Raw genomic sequence first — 20,685 nt, 5'->3', positions numbered from 1 at the left:
GACTACGACAGTGCTACAGAACTACCAGGTGGGTGAGAGAGAAGAAGAACCGGAAACACAAATATGACTTGCCAAAACCCCAAAGAGGCTGGGAGGGACTCTGAACACTCACCCCCAAGATATTAAGCCTGAATAAAACCCCTGGCTCACTGCAGACAACTGAGATGGGAATGTATGTCCTCCATGTCAGTTGTTATGAAGGAAAAGAGAGGTGGAATAGTGAGGGCTTCTCTTCCGTGAATTTCGGCCAGCAGAGCCCACTTTGAATCTTGGCTGTGTCCAGCCTGTAACACTAGAAGGCAGAGATTGAAAGAAACAGACCTTGGTGGAAAGTGCCCCTAACCTGGCATCTCCTGACTGGTATGAAAATTGCATGGAGAAAAAACGCTCTTAGGGCTCTCTCTACCGAAAATCCTGGGAGAAAATCTATGCTCCATTAGTGAGCCCATGGCCCAATTTTGATAACTTAAACTGGGAAATTTTAAAAACTTAAAATAAGTTGCACCAAATATCAAAGAAGAGCCCTGAAAGAAATAGGCAAGAGAGAGCAGTTGGCCATAAGAGTCAATTCACCAACATATTCAGATGACTAGACATCAGCAACAAATTTCAAGCCATACTAGAAACAGGAAGACCCAGGAACGGGGTGCAGACCAGTTCCAAAGGGCCTCAGGGTATGAGTCAGGGAAGATGCCCTATGCTCCTCTGGTCAGCTTACCAAGGCTGTGCTTTCCTGGCCTGAAGAGCAGATGGTACACTTTGGCAAAATGTTCCCTGGAGCTCAGAGAAGCCTGTGAGTCTTTAAACCTTCAACTACATTCCTAGTGGGTATAGGATTGAAGATGAAACAGTGGTCCCAGTCCACGGCAGACTAAAATAGTGTTTCAGAGCTTGGGCACAGTGGTCTAAATTTGCCAATCAAAAGCTGTTATCATGGGGTAGCAGGTTTAGCTCAGTGGTTGAGCACCTGCTTCCCATGTATGAGATCTTGGGTTCAATCCCTGATACCTCCTAAAAATTTTTTTTCGGAGAGTAGATGTAGTGGTTGAGTGCTTGCTTCCCATGTATGAGATCCTGGGTCCAATCCCCTGTAACTCCCCCCAAAAAAATTATTTTAAAAAAAGCTATTATCAGTTTTTGGTCATTGACATCCCCTATTCTTAGGGAGGATGGTATCTACATCCCTTTCAGTCCATAGAAGCCAGCTGTGCTGAGACTTTAGGCTGCTCACCTTGACTGGGTAGGATGTGTGCCATCAGCTTTGGCAGGGTGTTATCCACATTTTTTTTAAGGTTTATTTACTTATACCTGCCCCCTCATTTTCTGCTCTCTGTGTCCATTCGCTGTGTATTCTGTGTCCACTTGTATTTTCATCAGGCAGCACTGGGGATCTATGTCTCTTTGTTGTTGTCATCTTGCTGCATAAGCTCTCCATGTGTGCGGCACCACCCCTGGGCGGGCTGTGGATTCATGCGGGGCAACTTTCCTTGCACGGGGGCCACTCCTTGCGCAGGGGACACCCCTGCGTGGGCTGGCACTCCTTGCACGCAGCAGCAGTGCACGTGGGCCAGCTCACCACACGGGCTAGGAGGCCCTGGGTATCGAACCCTTGAACCTCCTACATGGTAGGTGGACGCTCTTTTTTTTTTTTTTTTTTAAATAACAACAATCTGTGTCTCTTTGTCCTGCTGTTCCTCAGATATGGACAGTCTTCTCTGGCCTCTGGATCCCAGAACAGTTGTTTCAGTTTTGCCTGACCATTAGCTGTTTTTGGAGGAGGAATGAGTCCTGTAGCTCTCTACTCTGCCCTCTTCCTTGGAAGTCCTTTCTTACACAGGGTTTCTCTAGTGATATTTGCAGGTATATTCAGATATTTTAAATCCACTAAAATTAGGACGTTAATAAAAGAGAAATCCTTCAATATCACCCAATTAAAAATTCAAATTCTTACTAAGAAAACCCAAACACGTATGTAGTACTTGGTGGTCGGTATTTAAGTTATAATTGTTGCCCTACAAAAATGAAGTTATAAAATAGACTTGTCATTTAATCTTAGGAGAGTTGGTAACATTTTGACATCTCTTAGGGAATACTATGTGGTCTCTGCCCCAATACTCCCCTCCTCCATGCTTCATCTCAGTGACCTGTTTCATGTTTGTCATATTCCTTTCCATCAAAACATTTCATATGTCCTTATCGTCACCTTATTTTTAATCCCAGTCTTCTTCCATGGGATTCTAGCTCTTTGTCCATATATACCCAGTTTTCTGATTCCCAGGACTTTGGATATTTCCTGTTAGAAAGACTAATGTGTAAAGTATTTGTAAATTAGACCTTTAACCATCCTTCTCAATGGCTTATTCTCTTTGTTCTCCAGCACTAGAGGATGATTTTAACTTTTTGTCTTGTAAATCCAATCAAGGTGAACAGGATGTGTCTAACTGAGTGAAACCCAGATTACTTCCAGTAACTCTGCAATCTGTGAAATCAGGGTTTTTCCCTGGAAAGGGAATACAAATAGAGGTTGCATTTTCTCTTATAAAAAGCTAAACAGTTCAGAACTTGGGAGAAGAGAAAAGAGTGACTTTTCTGAGGAGCCTGCATCAGATTTGAGTTGACCTCAGTATCCCATCTGTATTTTGGATTCTGAGGTGTTCTCCAAACAATGAATTGTGAGCTGACCTTACCCCGTTACCATTTACTGTCAGTTTCCATACATTGTATCTATGGAAGTACTATGTTAAAATACTTAAATTTTATTGGTTTGGGTTTTACTTCCCAGGGTGTTTCAACACTCTTGCCAGTTGAGGCCAACCTTTTTCAAAGACCAGCAATTAGTGGTTTATCATCATGTCCCTCCTGTTCTCTCCTCCGTGCTCCCTGACATGGTTTACACCTTCTCCACTTAAATCCACTATCTTTGAGGGGTTGGCTACCATTATCTCAATGAATTCACTGAATGCCTCTTCAAATTACTTGATTCTTCAACAAAATCCTTTGGTAATTTTTCTCTATCTTGGACTTCTAGGTCAAAACACTCTGTTTCTGCCCCCCCCCCCTCTTAAACATTAAATGTTGAAACTCCTCCAAACTCATTTCCAGCCCTTCCTTTACTCCTCCCTTTTCACCTAGACAAATTCCTCCATTTGTTCACATCATTTATTATCTGTGTTTGTAGATCTTCTAAACCTCAGTCCAAATTTCACATCTGAGTCCCAGACCAGAACATAAAGTCTACGCTGATATTCCCATAAGTAACGTAGATGGACTCATCACATTTTGAAAATAATGATGTTCTTTAATTATCCAAACCTGCTGGAGTGAATTTACTTGTCCCCCAGTGGCTCAGTAAAGAAACATTGGAGCTAATCTTCATTCAAACTATTGGTTTTTCAACCAGAGATTTTCTCTATGCAGAAATGAATAAAAGTAACCTTGCACTGTCTCCTCTAAAGTGTCAAACCCTATAGAGCTGAAGCAGGCTAGTAAGATAGGGAATCAATAGATGAATCTGGAACCTGGCAAGAAGTGCCTGTGGACATCAGCAACCCCAAGATGGCTGCTGGAAGACCCTCCCTGTGATTCTGCCACTCAGAAGAAGACTTCCTCTGGAAGCCAGGAGAAGCCCCAGATATTCCCTAAGGACTTTATCATTGGGCCCTCCTGGGAGATTGATGGGGGAAATAAGCAATCAAAACAGTAAACAGCTGGAACTCTTCCCCTTCCATTAGCAAAGAGGTGGGATCATTAACATTTCAAAAGCCAGACAGAAGGCTTGAACCAGATCTCTTGCTCTCATGCTTGCTTGCCTCTGGAACCAGACCCCAGCTGCCTCTCCCCTGCTTAAGGTATCATGGGAAGTTATAGCTTGTAAATCAGCCCTCTTGGTCACTTTTCAGCCCCTTTAGCTCCACCTGGGACACCTGATCTGTTACTTTCTCCCAATTCTCTTCCTTCACTACCTAAATAAATTACTGGCCTAACTCACCCGGCATTGTCTTGAAATTCATTTCTGCAGCATAGCCAAGAACCTAGACAACATCCAGTAACAGAGCCAGACTCTGTTTTAGTTGCTAGCAGGACCATATGCCCTTGGATTGGTCAGAGTTGACCTCCAACATATACACTTTTATGAAAAATAAGAGATTATCACTTGCCTCGAGAATATTTTTGGGTAATTAGGCTGAAAATACATAGGGAAATACAAGAAAACTGTGAAAGTGGAGTAATTGCAAAAATGCATGCTACAAAATAAAGATTACAGCTTTCAATTTTAGAAGTGTGACTCTAGTAAAAGAGTCACATTGTTTACAACAGAGGAAATTTTGTTAGATTACAAGTCTTAGAAATAGAGATTCATTGGAATTTTCTTGCTATAGATGGTATAGAGTAATTGCTTAGCACAGCCAAAATTCCTAAAATTCCTAAAGTTGTGAGGACTCTTGGAAAAGAATAGAAGGTTGATTTTGAAACTTTTAGAATGAAATGAATGATACAATCTGTTTTGCTTAATAACGTCTCCATGATTTATCTAATTTGTGGATAAGGATTGTTGTAAAGAAGGCATGCTTTGATTAGATTTATCTTGATTGTCATCTGAGTTAAATAAGGTGTGTCTTTTGGATTATAGGTCTGATGAGAGTATTAGCTGTATAAAAAGGGAATCCACCATTGAAATGCTGTTTTTTTTCTACTGAGAAAAGGACTCTGAACTCCAGAGTGTGGTAAAAGCAGCCTCATTAAGACTTGGATGAATGCCTTCTCTGTCCACACTTTGGTGAGTAAGGAAGAAAAATTTAACTACGCAGAAGAGTCTTCATTTTTTGTGTCAATATTTTGTTGTTTTTAATATCTCTTTTATTAGTGTGCAGGCATTTAGGCCATGCCATTAGAGGTCAGCCTAAGTGATTGTGCAAATGCAAATACTATGGATTTATAATTCTTTAGCAATTTTGAAAGGAAATTCATCTAATATTACTATTCAGGGAAGATTTTTATGCAGTTAGACAAGTGGGAGAGACAGACAAATGAGCAGACAAGCAAATACATATATAATGAAAAGTATATGTGTGACCGGAAGGAATAATAGAATTGTAATACAGGCTCCAGGAAGGTCAAAGACTATCTTGGGTTGGGAGTCATTGAAGGGATCTCTGAGGAAATGGCAAAAGAGAGACTGAAGGAACATGCCTTTGATTTGGAAAGTGTTTGAAGGGCTTGTGGCAGAAATGAAGGAGTATTATAGTGGTCAGTGCTGAAATGATATCTAGGCTTAAGGGAATTTGTGTGCTTCTGGTGGTGATTTCAAATTCAATCCTTGACTGTCTGATGGGTTACTAACTAAAATTTCCCTAACTTGAAGGAAAATACTTTGTTTCAGTGGCATGGCCTTAATTATATGTCTTGACTGACACATACAGATTAATCCAAGATTAACCTCTAGAAGAGAAGAATTTAATACATATCTGGGTGGGAGGGGGTAATGTCAAGTTATATTTGATATTTTTGTGCCTACATTTATGAAAATAGTGCTCTGTACTGTAATTTTAGGACCAACAGTGGAATCAGTCGAAACGATTGAAAAACTGATATAGTCATGGCACTGTACAGATATGGATAGAAAGGGCCTATGATTGAGTCTTGAGATGTTTTAATATTATTGTTTGAGGTACACTGCAGAGCACAAGAGGAAGGAGTGACTAGAATAGTTTATATACACTAAGGGGACTGAGAAGACAGAGAAGTTTAGAGAAAAATAGTTCCAATTCTTTTCTGTTTCCCAGTTATAGACTGAGACACAAACAGTGGATTTATTCACGGGGTGCTCATTGGAGATGGTAGCATGATTTATTTAAGAGTCAATCAGGAATCCTAGTAAGTCCTCATTTGAGGCAGTGTTAGGAAAGGGTACATGTGCTCATACAGTTTGCAGAAGGATGAACAGGCGTGAGAATACTAGTACTGTGGGCATTTGTTTTCACTATAGAAAAGAAAAAATGAGTTTAAATGGTGAGGTAACCGAAGGTGAGAAGAGGGAGTGGTATGTGTTAAGGAATTCAATTTTAATCAGATAATTTCTGAAGAAAGAGGAAAGACAAATTCAATTAGAGACATTTATCTTAATCAGGTTTAACATCACCATTGAATGAGAGAAGCAATTAGTAATGGGTATGAATGGTGGAATCATTGAAGAGATTATGATGCCTAGCTGAGGAGATTATATCATTATATAATTATTCATCTGATTATTATTAATCATATATTAATAAAAGTGATGTAACATGAGAATATGTGAGGCTCAAAACTATGGGACTATGAGTGATTATAGTACATGGAGAAATGATCAATTATGAGGACCTAATCAGTTTATCAGATATATTTGAAGTTGCTAGGAGTCATGACTCTGTGTATAGACCTAAACAGTAGTTTAGTAATGTGCTGTGTCCAAGGAAGTAATGAAAGAAAAGTAATTAGAGTCCCCTCCTATGATGGTAGAGGTGGTAACTAGGTATTTATTGACAGGTGGGATAAATACAGCAACATCAGATGTGTTCTTAGGAAGCATATGCAGAAATGAGTATGTGCTGATTACAGTGGACAATAAACATTAGGTGAGGTGGAAGCTGATGTTTGGAAAGTGGGTTAACTTCATTGTAGGTTTCCTGGGACAGGAGAACCCTGTGCATGCAGTGTAATTCTGTGTACAAACTATTAGAAAAGGAAGTTTTGACAAGTTGAGGACTCTGATTATTGAAATGAGAGGTGACTTTCCAGGTAAAACCTGGGTGTGGCATGTAACTAAGGAATTTAAGATCAGGAAACATCAAGGAAAAAATCAAACTCTAGCTGTGTCTTTCTCTAGCCGTGTAATTTTATATTACGAAATATTCTTGAAACTCTCTTCATGACATTTGCTAAATGGGTAGGTTGTCCATTTTTCAGTAGGATTGTGAGGATTATATTTTTAAAATATTTCACACTCCAATCACATTTACTACAATCATTTTTCCTGGCCTTGAGATGTAAATGGCTCAGTTAATCCTAGCTCTGTTTGTGACATCTTCTCATTATTTGTTCATGAAATGCATGTAATTATTAGTGATATTTTAGAGGAGAGCTTAGAGTATATACATCCTTTACCTTACATACATAATGTAATATAGGGATGGTGGAGCTGATGATTAATATAGGATAAGATTTCACTAAAATATCAGATGTTTAAAATAGATTTTCTCCCAAATCCCTTTATTCTGTATCTTCTGAGTAATGCACCTCTTAGTCCTATAAGGAGGATGACAATGACCTTATGACTGATATACATCTTCTATTTTTGATGCAGGGCATTTTTTAAAATCTTTATTTCTAAAGATACAAAGATCACACGAAATGTTACATTAAAAAAAAAGAGGTTCCCATATACCCTACTTCCCCCAGTACCCTCCTTCTCCCACAGAATGACTTCCTTCATTAGTGTGATACATTCATTGCATTTGATGAATACTTTTTGGAGCATTGCTACACAGCATAAATTATAGTTAACATATCCATTTCATTCAGTGGGTTATGGCAGGATATATAATGTCCTGCATCCGTTCTGATGTAGGGGATTTTTATGACTAGGTTTGCATGGTGGGAGACATTGATCCCTCCCAATTGTTCAAGGCCTTGAATTGATGAATCCTATAAAATATATTCTTAAGTTTCTTGGTTCAAGAACCAATGCTAGTACATAAACCAAGAATAATTATATATGAGTCATTCCCAACTGTTTTATCTGGTAGTTGAGACCTAATTCCAGATGTGATATGGTCAGGGAATCCTATGTTTTAGAATAAGGGGTGGAATCTAAAGTCTGTCAACATCATGGGCTAATTAAGTAATAAATACAATTCAGTGATTTTCAAGTTCTTATCTGTACAATGAAGGTATTGATATCTTATCAGCCAGAGAAACCAAGACCTCTGACACCTTGATCCTGGGAGAGGAAAGTCCTACCACTGTTTCTCTTGGAGCACACTTGAGGTTCCTATTGATTGAGCTTAGGTTTACTGATAAGTGAAGGGTTTGGGATTCCTGACCCAAGGGTTTGAGTCTAGAAACTGTGGTCAAGATTTGAATCTTAAGGCTTCTTTTCTCCATTCTTAGCTTTGCTTTGCTCACATCATACTTCTCTGGTTGTGAGTGAAAACTGAATGTAAGACAGTTGTCAGCTGAGCAATTGACAATGCAACCACAGGTGAGTAAGGAATTCTTTAACTAAAATTGTACCTCTTTTGCCATAAGATGGTCATGTTTCTCCTATTGGCATGGATATTCCAATTGTATTCACGATGTATTCAAGGATCTCAGTTTCACTTAAATTCCTATAAAACTCTACAATAAATGTGGTAAATCAGGGACCATCAATAAATAATCTTCTCTCAAACATTATAGTAGTTTGTCCTGGCTTCCATTAAGGCTGTCTATTCTCTAAAATCATGAGAGATATTTATTTTTCTCACTGAACCCATGGCATCATTGGAGAAATAATGCATTCATGAATCATGTTAGTGCCTGAAATTGGCTTAAGCATGCAGTGAACAGACTTCAGAGAGGTGAGTAAGAATAAAATTTAAAGTTAGTAGGGAGACTGAAGTTTTAGCAAGTGCATTCAATAAGTGCACTGTTATAGGTGCTGGGGTGTAGGGTTCCCCATTGTTGCCAGAAGCACAAAGAACTGTACTAAATAAAAGGAAATGAGAAATCATGTATTTATTTGCCCCATTTTTAATTAATGTTTTGTTGGAATATTTTCACATTTTGAAATATTAAAATTTTTAATTCAGTTGGACACAATTGCCCATCTTCAATGTTTGTAAATCAATTTTACTCAAATTTTATAAACCATACGATGTGTAGGGAATCGTTTTCCTTAATTATAGCTGTGCAGTCAGGAGGTGTATAATAGCTAGAAAAAAATGGATGCACCCGTGAAACTTTCTGAAGATTTGGAGAGACCAGGAATAATTAAGGGGCTTCTTTTACTCTTTGACAGAGGAGATGAAGATACAAGAGAAAATTAAAACTGTTGTTTCTAGCCCCCAGAGTATTGGAAATGGGATTATCTTACTGCAGAAATAGTCTAGGGCCATCTTTTTTTTTTTTTTATAGGCCAATGTGATAGTCACTGTATAAATGAGTTTTGCCACTTAGGAATTCAAAATCATCATAACACCATTTTTTATTTGTGTATATAGTTTTATGGTTCACGAAATACTTTCCTAACATTTACTAAATTCTTAAAACAATCCTATAAAGTAGTGTAACTTAAAAGACTACTGGTTTTACAACCCTATTCACAGAATAATAAGGACTCAATATTTCCTTCAAAGTGTTTCCAAAGTGGTATCTCACATGCCAACAAACCAGCCTACAGACATCACTTGTCCCCTGCTCCACTCATTCTCTTTCTTTTTTTTTTTTTCCAAATTCTACTCAATTTATTCATTTTTTTAAAAGATATTACATTAAAAAAATATGAGGTCCCCATTCACCCCCACCGCCCCCACCCCACCACTTCTCCCCCCAAATAACACTCTCCCCCATCATCATGTCACATCCATTGCGTCTGGTGAGTACATCTCCGGGCATCGCTGCACCCCATGTCCTGTGTTCCACACCATAGCCCACACTTTCCCACGTTCCATCCAGTGGGCCATGGGAGAACATATAACATCCGGCAATTGTCCCTGAGGCACCACCCAGGACAACTCCAAGTCCCGAGAATGCCTCCACATCTCTTCTCTTCCTCCCCTTCCCCGCACCCAGCAGCCACCATGACCACTTTTTCCACATCAGTGCCACATTTTCTCGATTATTAACCACAATAGTTCATGAATAGAATATCATTAAGTCCACTCTGATCCTTACTGTATTCCTCCTTCCTGTGGACCTTGGCTTGGTTATGTCCATTCCACATCTATGTCAAGAGAGGGTTTAGATTCCACATGGATATTGGATGCAATCCTCCTGCTTTCAGTTGTAGGCACTCTAGGCTCCATGGTGTGGTGGTTGACATTCTTCAACTCCATGTTAGCTGAGTGGAGTAAGTCCAATAAATCAGAGTGTAGGAGCTGAAGTCTGTTGAGGTCAGGGCCTGGCTATCATATTGTCAGTCCAGAGATTCAAATCCTCTAGATATATCTTAAGCCCCAGCACCAACTATAATTCCAGTAAAGTAGCATGAAAGTCTTGTGAAAAGAGATCCCATCTGGGTCCAGCTCCATCATGCAGAAACACCAGCTCCAAAGAAGGGTCAACTGGCATGGCAGTGAACCCCATCTGCCATGACCATAGAACCTCTGGGTCTCTTTAGCCCTCAAAAGGACCAATGCCTGGGGTTGTATCTACTTTATCTGTCTCTGAGACTCTGCTCAGGTGTGCATAAGGGCAATCCTTCTGACAACCTCCAGACTCTTTTTTAGAGACTCAGCCATATAAACTCATTTGTCCTTTCCATTTCCCCCTTAATTTAGGTCAAACAGCATTTTTAACTCCTATTATTATATGTAGACAGGGATATTCTGCTGGTCCGCATTGAACCTTTAATTCAAGGTCATTTTCTAGTTGCATCATCAGCTGGTACTTGGTAGTGATTCCTTGGTGCCAGGGAGGCTCATCCCCAGGTGTCATGTCCCACACTGGGGGAAAGGCATTGCATTTACATGCTGAGTTTGGCTTCGAGACTGGCCACATTTGAGTAACACAGGAGGAAACTCCAAAGCACAGTGCTCCTCTAGGCCTCGTTCTTATTTCAGGCATATAGGCTCACAAGCATAGTCATTAGTATCAGGGGCTCACTTTTGGACCCTCATTCCTTCCTGGTCCTTACCACTGCACCTGGGGGACTGCCGCTGCTCCCCTAGGGACCACGACAGAGCCCCCCCTGGCCAGTAAGCCAGTACCCCCCCAGCTGCTGTTTTTAATTGTTTCTACTATGAGAATATCCAAACATTACCATGCACCCTGGACATATGCCCTGTATAACTCCCTGTCAACCATATATCGCCTGTCAATAACATCCCATACCAGTATTCCTCCGCTGCCGTTGTTGAACCACTCTGTGATCCAAAACTTCCTGAAAAGTGAAGCCCAATATACTGTCAGGTTCCCTTACTAGTAAAATGGAATATAGTGATGAGTTTAAAGGTTAGATATAGAATACATATTGATTTGGAAAAATTCTACATCCTTTTTCTTTTCTATTTTCCTAATTATTGAGCTTCTCTTCATAAGAGCCCTAGATCACAATAATTCATATATACAATATACAGTACTCCCACACATCCACCATAAAACCTTTTCCCTTCCACAGCAATAATCTTATAACTTATTAATATCATATTTACTGAAACTGATGTACAGACTCCGAGACAATAGCTTTCAAACAAGGTGACATCTGTGCTTACATTGTGGTCCATACTTTAGGATATACAATTTTCTAAATTTTTAGTTATCCTATGTTTTACATTATGGTTTACATTATTAGTCTGTCGTTCCCTATATGTTTTTGGTGTAATATTACATGTTTTATATCCATCCTTGTGTACTCTCGTGAAACTCCTCTCTTGCCTCCACATTTACCTTGTTTCCATCCATTCAACATCCATTTTCCCCTCCCCTTGGGGCCCACAGCGACAGCCAATCTCCATTTCCCGAGGAGCCATGTTCAGAGATACTTGCAACAGTGTTGAGGGCTTGACTTGCTCAATGCCCTAATGCCTTGGGAGCCACCCTTTCTCTTGAGAGATATAGTTCCCTCTATTTGATGGCATTAGGCCTTCCCAGGATGTGGGTCCACCCCTACTCTCACTACTTGGTCTCTACCCAATGGTACAACCCACCCTGGCAAAATGAGCATTCAGACATTCCCCAGGAGTCCATCCCGCATCAGACCATCCCCTCTGAGCATCCTAAACAGGTAACCCTCCTAATTATATTTTGATATGGTTTTCTCAGCATTTTACTCTCAACCAACACCTGACACTCTCCTATGTTCGTATGTTGCCCCTCCCTCCCCCCAATTTTTTGGGCAGTATTACCCATCTATAGGGCCATCCTTCATCACAACAGTCTCAGTGGTTCCAGGCTTAAGATCTGGGATCATGTATTCTTCTACATGATAATGGACACCTGGTTATGTAGAGTTGATGGAGGCAGCACCTACTGATCCTGTGTTCTGTATGAAACCTTTCAGTTCTATAGAATTCGGTATATGTCCTCAAAGCCCCTGTCATTTTAATGAATAATAGATCTCTGAATTGACTATAGCTAGAAAACAATTCACACTTTAGGTGATTGGATCTGTGAAAATACATCACATGTTGTTAAATGATTTTATACATGAGAGGAATATGCGGCATCTATACAGGGAATAACCTAACCATATACATTGTGTAAAAGTGACATATCACGAATGTAGCTTGCCTTAGGATGAGTCTGTAGATTTATTTGGACTTGGTTGAAATGAGTGTTTTAGTTACGATGCTCAAATACAAGTTTTGTAATTGGCATCAGGAAGTCATAATTAAAAATTTATTGGGAAATTTCCAAGTGTATTTCACACTACATGTCATGTGAGAGTCCTGTACAATTCCCTTTTGTGTATTCAGAGTTTGTATGTGTCTGTGAATGTATCTTTAAGGTAGATGGCAGTTCAGCATTGAGAGTGATCTGGCTGGAACTCTAAATACATTTTGAGCTTAATGTACACCGTTTCTGTTTCCTCAGTACTGTAATTTTGAGCCTCACACACAGGACATTGGTAAGGTTTCCTGTGTGAACCAAAATTACTCCAATCTTTTAGAGGTTAGTGACCTTCAAAGATGTGGCCATAGACTTCACTCAGGAAGAGTGGGCCCTGCTACACTCATCCCAAAGAAAGCTTTTCAGAGACGTTATGCTGGAGATTATCAATCATCTTGTCTCAGTTGGTGAGTCTCTCAAAATTTATCTTTTCTTTCTATACTATCTATCTACCATCTCTCATATCTATCGACTATTTACGTATATATAATAAATCATCTTTCATTTTTTAATTCAAGCATCTAAATCAAGTTCTCTAATTCGTTTCCTTACTTTTTACTTACATGTATTTCACTCCAATAGAATTTAAACTTCTTCAACACTTTCTTGAATCTCAATTTCTAACATTCAGGGCAGTCTTGACAACTCAATAAATAATTTTTGGGTGGATCAATGTGTGACTATTTTGGATTAAGTGTTATACTCCAAGGGCTATGCTAAGGCATCAGAACACAATACTAAAAACATCGTGTATACTCTTTCCACAAAGAATTGATATCATTCTTCAAAGTCATGTTTATTGGGTTCTATTAGAACATAATAATCAAACATGGTAGAAACATAGAATTTTTCCCAATTTAGAATATAGAGGATTCTGCAGACTCTCCGTGAACTTGGCATGGGCAGCAAATACTAGTGGGTCCACTGAAATGGCACGTGGTCAAATGTTACATCCTTTCTGTTGAGATATTGCTAGTATTCTGTGTTGAAGGTACTGTTGCCTTGCTGACCTTCAATGCTTAACTTACTCTTTGCTAGTCTGACATGGCTTTTCACTGCTTAACTTACTCTTTGCTAGCCTGACATGAACTTGATGGTAGTACACTGTCATTAACACATATCAAAATCCAGGAACCTTTTTCCTACAAACAGGATATCAGCTCTGCAAATCAGATGTGCTTTCTCAGTTGAAACAAGGAGAAGAAGTGTGGAGAGAAGAAATAGGATTTCCACAAAACCAGAGTCCAGGTAAGTGCTAAATCCTTGTGCAGCTATAGTAGATAGGCATTTTCAGATAATGAAAAGATGCTTGAAAACATGAACTTCGGGTTTAGTGAGTTATGATTTCTGAAATATAGGTGAGAATATTGGGTAAATTTTCTTTATATGTGGTCATTATTCCATATGCTTCCCAAGCTCGATTCAAGTGTCTTTGCCTTTAAGAAAGGGATATTCATTTGCTATGGAATTAGATCATGATCTTTCTTATGATCCTACTCTTGTGAGCTTTTCCACACTTTTTACCTTTCTGAGGTGCCAGCTTTTTAAATTTTTCTTAAATTTCAATCCTGAAAATCTTTTTCATGTTGTGATCCTACTCTTTGAAAATTTTCCCTCTATTTAACTTTTTGACTTCCCAGATTCTTTACGTAGTTCTCATATTTCAATCCTGAAAATCTTTCCTAACTGTAATGTCCTATAATGTTTTCTTCTGCCTAGAATATTCATTCATTTGATAATCCTTCCCAGCTAAATGCGAATGTTTGCAACATAGTGACAGGAATATTTGGAACTTCCCATCATTTTCATTCCCATAATGCTACTGTAAGATTTTATTGTGATTCTTTGCAATTATTACAGGCAGAAAAAGTGCCATTAAAAAACAAGAAATGATATTCACTCAAGCTGTCCTTAGGAAAGGCACTTCAACAATCATGTCATTGGTAAGCTTCATTGTGAGAATGCTAGTTTTCAAATAAATACCTGGGGATGGAATAAACTAGGAATTTGTACATTCCCATAACTGTAATACATGTTGGGGTTAAATGCTAATCCAGTAAATATATGTGATAATTTGAATTTAGAGAAAAATTAATCTGAACTCCAAACTCTCACCTGAGTTCATTTAAAAAGATGATTGCTTAAATGTGGTTCACATATATAATCTTTGAAACATCATGAAGTTCAAAATCGATCAGATTGCTGTGTAATTAAATTGTCATAATAGACAAAATCTACATGGAGGAGAATAATGTGTACATGAAACTAACTTATGAAAGGTATTAAAGCAATATTATCAGTGGTGGATTAGTCTAGAATTCATATGTTATGAAACGACAAAATTTGTGAATATGACACATATTTTAGGTTCTCTCATTTACTTCCCTGCAGCAGAAAGCCTACACTCACAAGAATTCCTTTAATTGTAATTATCTGCAAGATGATTCTACTCACAGATGCACCGTGGCTCAACATATATCAATTAACTTGACCAAAAAAACGTATGTCAGCAAATCACTTGGAAAAGTTCTAAATGACCAACCATCTCTTAATCAACATGAGCATTTTCACACTAGAAGTAAATCATATGAATGCTACCAAAATGCTAAAGCCTTAGTGAAACACTCTGGCATCAGACAGTACAATGGAATTCGCATTGGAGAGAAATCCCGTGAATGTTATCTGTGTGGGAAATCCTTCAGTAGAAGTTCTCATCTTAGACAACATGAGAGAACTCACACTGGAGAGAAACCCCATGAATGCCATCAGTGTGGTAAGGCCTTCATTCAGTATTCTCAGCTTAGAGGACATCAGCGAACTCACACTGGAGAGAAACCCTATAAATGTCATCTATGTGGGAAAACTTTTAGTCAAAGTTCTAATCTTCAAAAGCATAAGAGAACTCACACTGGAGAGAAAACACATGAATGTAATCAGTGTGGGAAAGCTTTCAGTCAGTATTCTTATGTGAGACAACATGAGAGAACTCACACTGGGGAGAAACCCTATGAATGCCGTCAGTGTGGGAAAGCTTTCAGTCAAATTTCTACTCTTAAAAGACATGAGAGAATTCATACTGGAGAGAAAGACTTTAAATGCCATCGTTGTGGGAAAACCTTCTTTTATTGCTCTTCCCTTAAGCACCATGAGAGAACTCACACCGGGGAGAAACCCCATGAATGCCATCTATGTGGTAAAGCGTTCAGTCAGAGTTCTAATCTTAAAAATCATAAGAAAACTCACACTGGAGAGAAACGTCATGTGTGTCATCTATGTGGGAAAGCTTTCCGTCGAAATTCTCATCTTAGACAACATGAGAGAACTCACACCGGGGAGAAACCCCATGAATGTCATCAGTGTGGAAAGGCCTACAGTCGATATTCTCGTCTTAGAGAACATGAGAGAAGTCACACAGGAGAGAAACCCCATGAATGTCATCTATGTGGGAAAGCATTCACGCGCAGTTCCACCCTTCGGCAACATGAGAGAATGCACAATGGAAAGGAAACATAAGAATATCACTTATATTGGAAAACCTTAATTTTTCTAACTTTAGGTAACAGATTACTCAGACATTCAAACTATGAATGTCAATACTGTGAGAAAGCTATCAGTCAATATTCTGACCTTAGATGAGATGAGAGAATTCATAGTATAAAGGTTTTGGGAATAGTATAGACTTCAGCTATATATTTAACCTTTAGAGACACCAGAGAGCTCACACATGGAATAAACACTATGTTTGTAATCAAGTGCAAGTTCCTGTAGTCATTGTACTACTTCAGTTAATCAAAGGAAATTCATACTGGAGAAAAGCATATGAATATCATCTCTGTAGCAAGGTTGTATTTCTATGAGAGGTAGTTTTTGAGGGGATTGAACAAATTGGGTGTCTGAGGACTGAATTATGGATATCAGTTATGAAAATGTTCTAGATTTTGGGATAGGAGAATGTGTGAAGTCTGTTTTGGAAGTCTAGGGTATATCAACATAGATGTGGTTGCCTCTAATGGGTAAGTGATGGGCATTTGGGGGGGGTCACTGATTACATGTTTGAAGAAAACAAAGAAAAATGTCCTTTGTTTCTGATTTTAGAGGAGCAATACTCTTATCTGATTGACTAGAATTTTTATGAGTGGGGAGAGGTTCCTGCACACAGTAGTTCACTGAACAAAGCAGAGATTCAGCCTCAGCAGACTTACAGCTCCTACTCTCCTCTTCATTGGACTTACCCAGGTCAGCTGACCGGGAGGTGAAGATGGTCAACCACCACACCGGGGAACTAAGAGTGCCTACAACTGCCAGCAGGAGAATCACATCCATCAACTATGTGGAATCTAAGCGCACTCTTGATTTAGAGGTGGAGTGGACATCACCATCCCAGGGTACACAGGATGGAGGAATAAAATATGGATTAGAGTGGACTTACTGGTGTTATAGAACTATTATGACTAACAATGGAAGAAATTGTATCACTGAAATGGAGACAGTGGCCACGGTAGTTGCTGAGAAAATGGAGAGAGAAGAGATGTGATGTGGGGACATTTTCGGGACTTGAAGTTGTCCTAAATGATATTGCAGGGACAGATGCTGGACATTATATATCCTGCCATAACCCACTGAATGGACTCGGGGAGAGTGTAAACTACAATGTAAACTATAATCCATGCAGTACAGCAGTGCTCCAAAATGTATTTACCAAATGCAACAAATGTGCCACAATGATGAAAGAAAGAGGTTGTTGATATGGAAGGAGTGGGATGGGGTGGGATGTGAGGTATGGGAACCTCTTATATTTTTTATTGTAACATTCTTTGCAATCTGTGTATCTTTGAAAAAGAAAAGCAATTAAATAAAATTTTTTTAAAAAGCAGAGGTTCATATAGTTCTCATTGCCCCTTGCTGATGGCCCAGTAGTAAGTATTAGCCCAGGCTGAACTCATGGGAAATATCATCTTGTCCATAATCAAGGAAGTAATTCCTAACTCTACAAGGACCATAGGCAGTGCCATTATGATGATCCACATTTGGATATTCTGTCCTTGACATTATTTATTGAAAAATGAAGATCCAGTGCATGCATATATGGAAGCCTTACAGCTAATTTCATCCATAATTTTGAAAGGCTGCTGAATGATTTCCTACTATAATGTGCATGGTTGGAGGTATTTTTCTCACCCCTACTCCTCATAATTTAGGTAGTATTGAAATACCAGATGTTTACCCTAATTAGAAAACTAAAGGATGTCTTCTCATCATTCTGTTACATGCAGATATAATGGCAGACAGCTTACTGTTGGCTGATGTGTAAGTGAACGAACCCTGAACATCTGGTGTCCTCAGGAAGCCAGGTCAGGGAGCATGGGCCTTTGTCTGGTGTTGCATCCACATCACTGTTTATGGGAACCTCTGTCACCCCCTCATGCAAATGTATCTTTTCAAGGGGACCTTCAGAAGCACCATCATGAATTTACCCTGTCAGTAGGCACTTCCAGGGGGAAGTATTCTGATTACTCTGGACCCAGGCTATGATGAGGTTTTCTAGCCTCAGGAGGACCTGAGAGCTCTTGGTAATTCTTTCCATTTAGACCAAGTTCCAGTAGTATACTAGAAGTAGACTTTTGCAAGAGCATTGGTTGGACTGTGTCTGGGAAATATGTGGTCTATAAAATCCATGGCTCTTGGGAAACGGACTTTGGCCCAGCGGTTAGGGCGTCCGTCTACCATATGGGAGGTCCGCGGTTCAAACCCCGGGCCTCCTTGACCCGTGTGGAGCTGGCCATGCGCAGTGCTGATGCGCGCAAGGAGTGCTGTGCCACGCAAGGGTGTCCCCCGCGTGGGGGAGCCCCACGCGCAAGGAGTGCGCCCGTGAGGAAAGCCGCCCAGCGTGAAAAGAAAGAGCAGCCTGCCCAGGAATGGCGCCGCCTACACTTCCCATGCCGCTGACGACAACAGAAGCGGACAAAGAAACAAGACACAGCAAATAGACACCAAGAACAGACAACCGGGGGAGGGGGGGGAATTAAATAAATAAATAAATAAATAAATCTTAAAAAAAAAAAAAAAAAAAATCCATGGCTCTGCTTTCCCTCTAACCCAATATAGAGGTGCCAGGAGATACTAAGATATAAAATATGCTGGCATAGTTGTAACACCTTCTCTCCAGTTCATTGGACCCACCCAGGATAACTAACAAAAGGACAATGACAGACAATGCCCATCCCAAATGTCAGACAGCCAAATAAGCCAGTTCCATATCTGCCCCATGGAATCTAAACCCTTGTCAATCAGAAACTGAGCATCACCACCCCCAAATCCTCAAGATTAAAGAATGAACAAACAATGGGGGAATACAACTATGGACTAAAGTAGACTTATTATCTTTCAACATTGTAAGAACTTGTATCATTGATATAAAGGCAGTGGCCATCATAAGTTCTGAGGTTAAAGAGAAGAGAGAATAGGTGTAACATGCATTTTTGGGGGGACATTGGAATTGTCCTGCATGACATTGCAAGAATGTATACAATCCTTATACATTTTTTCAAAACTATTAAAAATTGAGTGATGTAAAGTGCACACTATAATGTATACTATAAACCATAGTAGCAGTGCTTCAATACATGCTCATCTATTGTAACAAATGTACCATGCTAATGAAAAATATTGTTAATGGAGGAATGTGTGGTAGCAGAAGGGGGTGGGTATATATACAGAACCCCTTATATTTTTGATGTAACATTTATGGAGTCTAAAGCTTCTTTAGAAGTAAAAAAAAAAACTACAAAAAATTAAGGGTGTCTGCTTCTGCCCAACCCGAATGATTTGATTTTCTCTAATTTCCGTATTTATTAAGCAGCTTTTGTGTTAATTTCCGCCAAAGTACCTAATTTTGTTGCTTATTTTTTTTTGTCTTTAATGTTCTACTTTCCATTATATTAATTTATGACAAATATAATTATTTTAAAGCCATAGTTTGAATATGCTTGTTTTATATTAGATATTTATATCTAATATAATATCACAGAACCATCTGAAATATATCCTACTGAAATGCATCCTGAGATATGGCTCACGTAAAAAAAATGATTTTGGAAAAATTTTTTGGAGTTAACTCACATACAAGATTCTCTGTTTTGGGTATTTGCAATATACACTAATATATTAACTATCCTGCAGTTTTTAGAAAAATGCATTTATTTAAACTCTTTCAAAAACTTATTTGATATTCCATGGCATGATGTTAGTAGAAAGAGCCTGTGTGTTGGATCAAAATAAAACCAAGATTTGGAAAGCAGCTTTGGCTCAATCAGTTGGGCTACCATCTATCACATGGGAGTCCCTGGGTTCACATCCTGGGGCCTCCTTGTGAAGGCAGGCTCACCCACACACTGTGGAGAGCTGCCAGCCTGCAAGTGCCGCAGAGAGCCGCCTGGCCCGCAAGTGCCAGAGAGCGAACTCAGCAAGGTGACACAACAAACAAAAGGGAGACAAACAACAAAAAAAAAACCACAGTGAGTGGACACAGAGAGAAGACAGCAAGCAAGCAGCAAGGGGGGGAAGGGAAATAAATATATGCAGACAGAAGAACACACAGCGAATGGACACAGAGCAGACAGCAAGCAAAAAGCCCCGGGGGGGGGGGCAGACTTTTTAAAAAAGCGAGATGTATTTCTCGAAAATAAAAGAATCTCCCATGGCCAGTAGAGTATTCTCCTTGTCTGTAGAGTGATTTCCTTGAGACACATACATCCAAGTAAGTCAGTGTGGTCTACCATGTTGATTGGCTGGAATGATGTGGAGTGATGCCCAAATACTAACAGAGCCAAGAAATTTCCTTAGGTTGTTGATTCCAGGAAAAGCCTGTGTCATTAGGGCCATTGGATCATGGCGTTCTGCATCACCGTGAGATAACCTAGGGAGTGAAAAAGATAGTATTACTTAACACCTCTTCCCTTACCTTCTGGGGATCAAGGTGTCCTTGCCCAATAACTTGAGATAAGGATTGCCAAGATATGGCCATTCAGCCTGTCAGAGACTTCAAGCCACAATATATGCAGGGTCTCATTACCTCTATTACTTACCACAGGCCTTCCAGGCCTGATTATCCAATCTGGGGAG

The 20,685-nt window shown here is 39.4% G+C and overlaps 1 protein-coding gene across 3 annotated transcripts in view; it reads left to right on the top strand.

Moving 5' to 3' along the window:
- LOC101425975 (zinc finger protein 596-like) overlaps positions 1-17,437 on the top strand; it is a 32,416-nt gene extending 14,979 nt beyond the window's left edge. Inside the window, exons 1-6 of one of the 3 annotated variants that reach the window (XM_058296733.1) lie at positions 4,649-4,777; positions 8,146-8,236; positions 12,845-12,971; positions 13,717-13,812; positions 14,425-14,507; positions 14,956-17,437. In XM_058296733.1, coding sequence (XP_058152716.1) covers positions 8,225-8,236; positions 12,845-12,971; positions 13,717-13,812; positions 14,425-14,507; positions 14,956-16,077 — 1,440 coding nt within the window. In that variant the 5' untranslated portion in view covers positions 4,649-4,777; positions 8,146-8,224 and the 3' untranslated portion in view covers positions 16,078-17,437. Of the gene's footprint in view, positions 1-4,648; positions 4,778-8,145; positions 8,237-12,768; positions 12,972-13,716; positions 13,813-14,424; positions 14,508-14,955 lie in introns of those variants that run through there. The other 2 variants (XM_004461114.4, XM_004461115.5) reach the window with 2 other exon arrangements.
- Positions 17,438-20,685: the final 3,248 nt, after the last annotated feature.

The sequence above is a fragment of the Dasypus novemcinctus genome, chromosome 5, assembly GCF_030445035.2.
Source record: "Dasypus novemcinctus isolate mDasNov1 chromosome 5, mDasNov1.1.hap2, whole genome shotgun sequence".
Taxonomy (NCBI): domain Eukaryota; kingdom Metazoa; phylum Chordata; class Mammalia; order Cingulata; family Dasypodidae; genus Dasypus; species Dasypus novemcinctus.
Note: the sequence above shows the minus strand (reverse complement) of the source record. Positions and strands in the feature narration are given on the sequence as shown.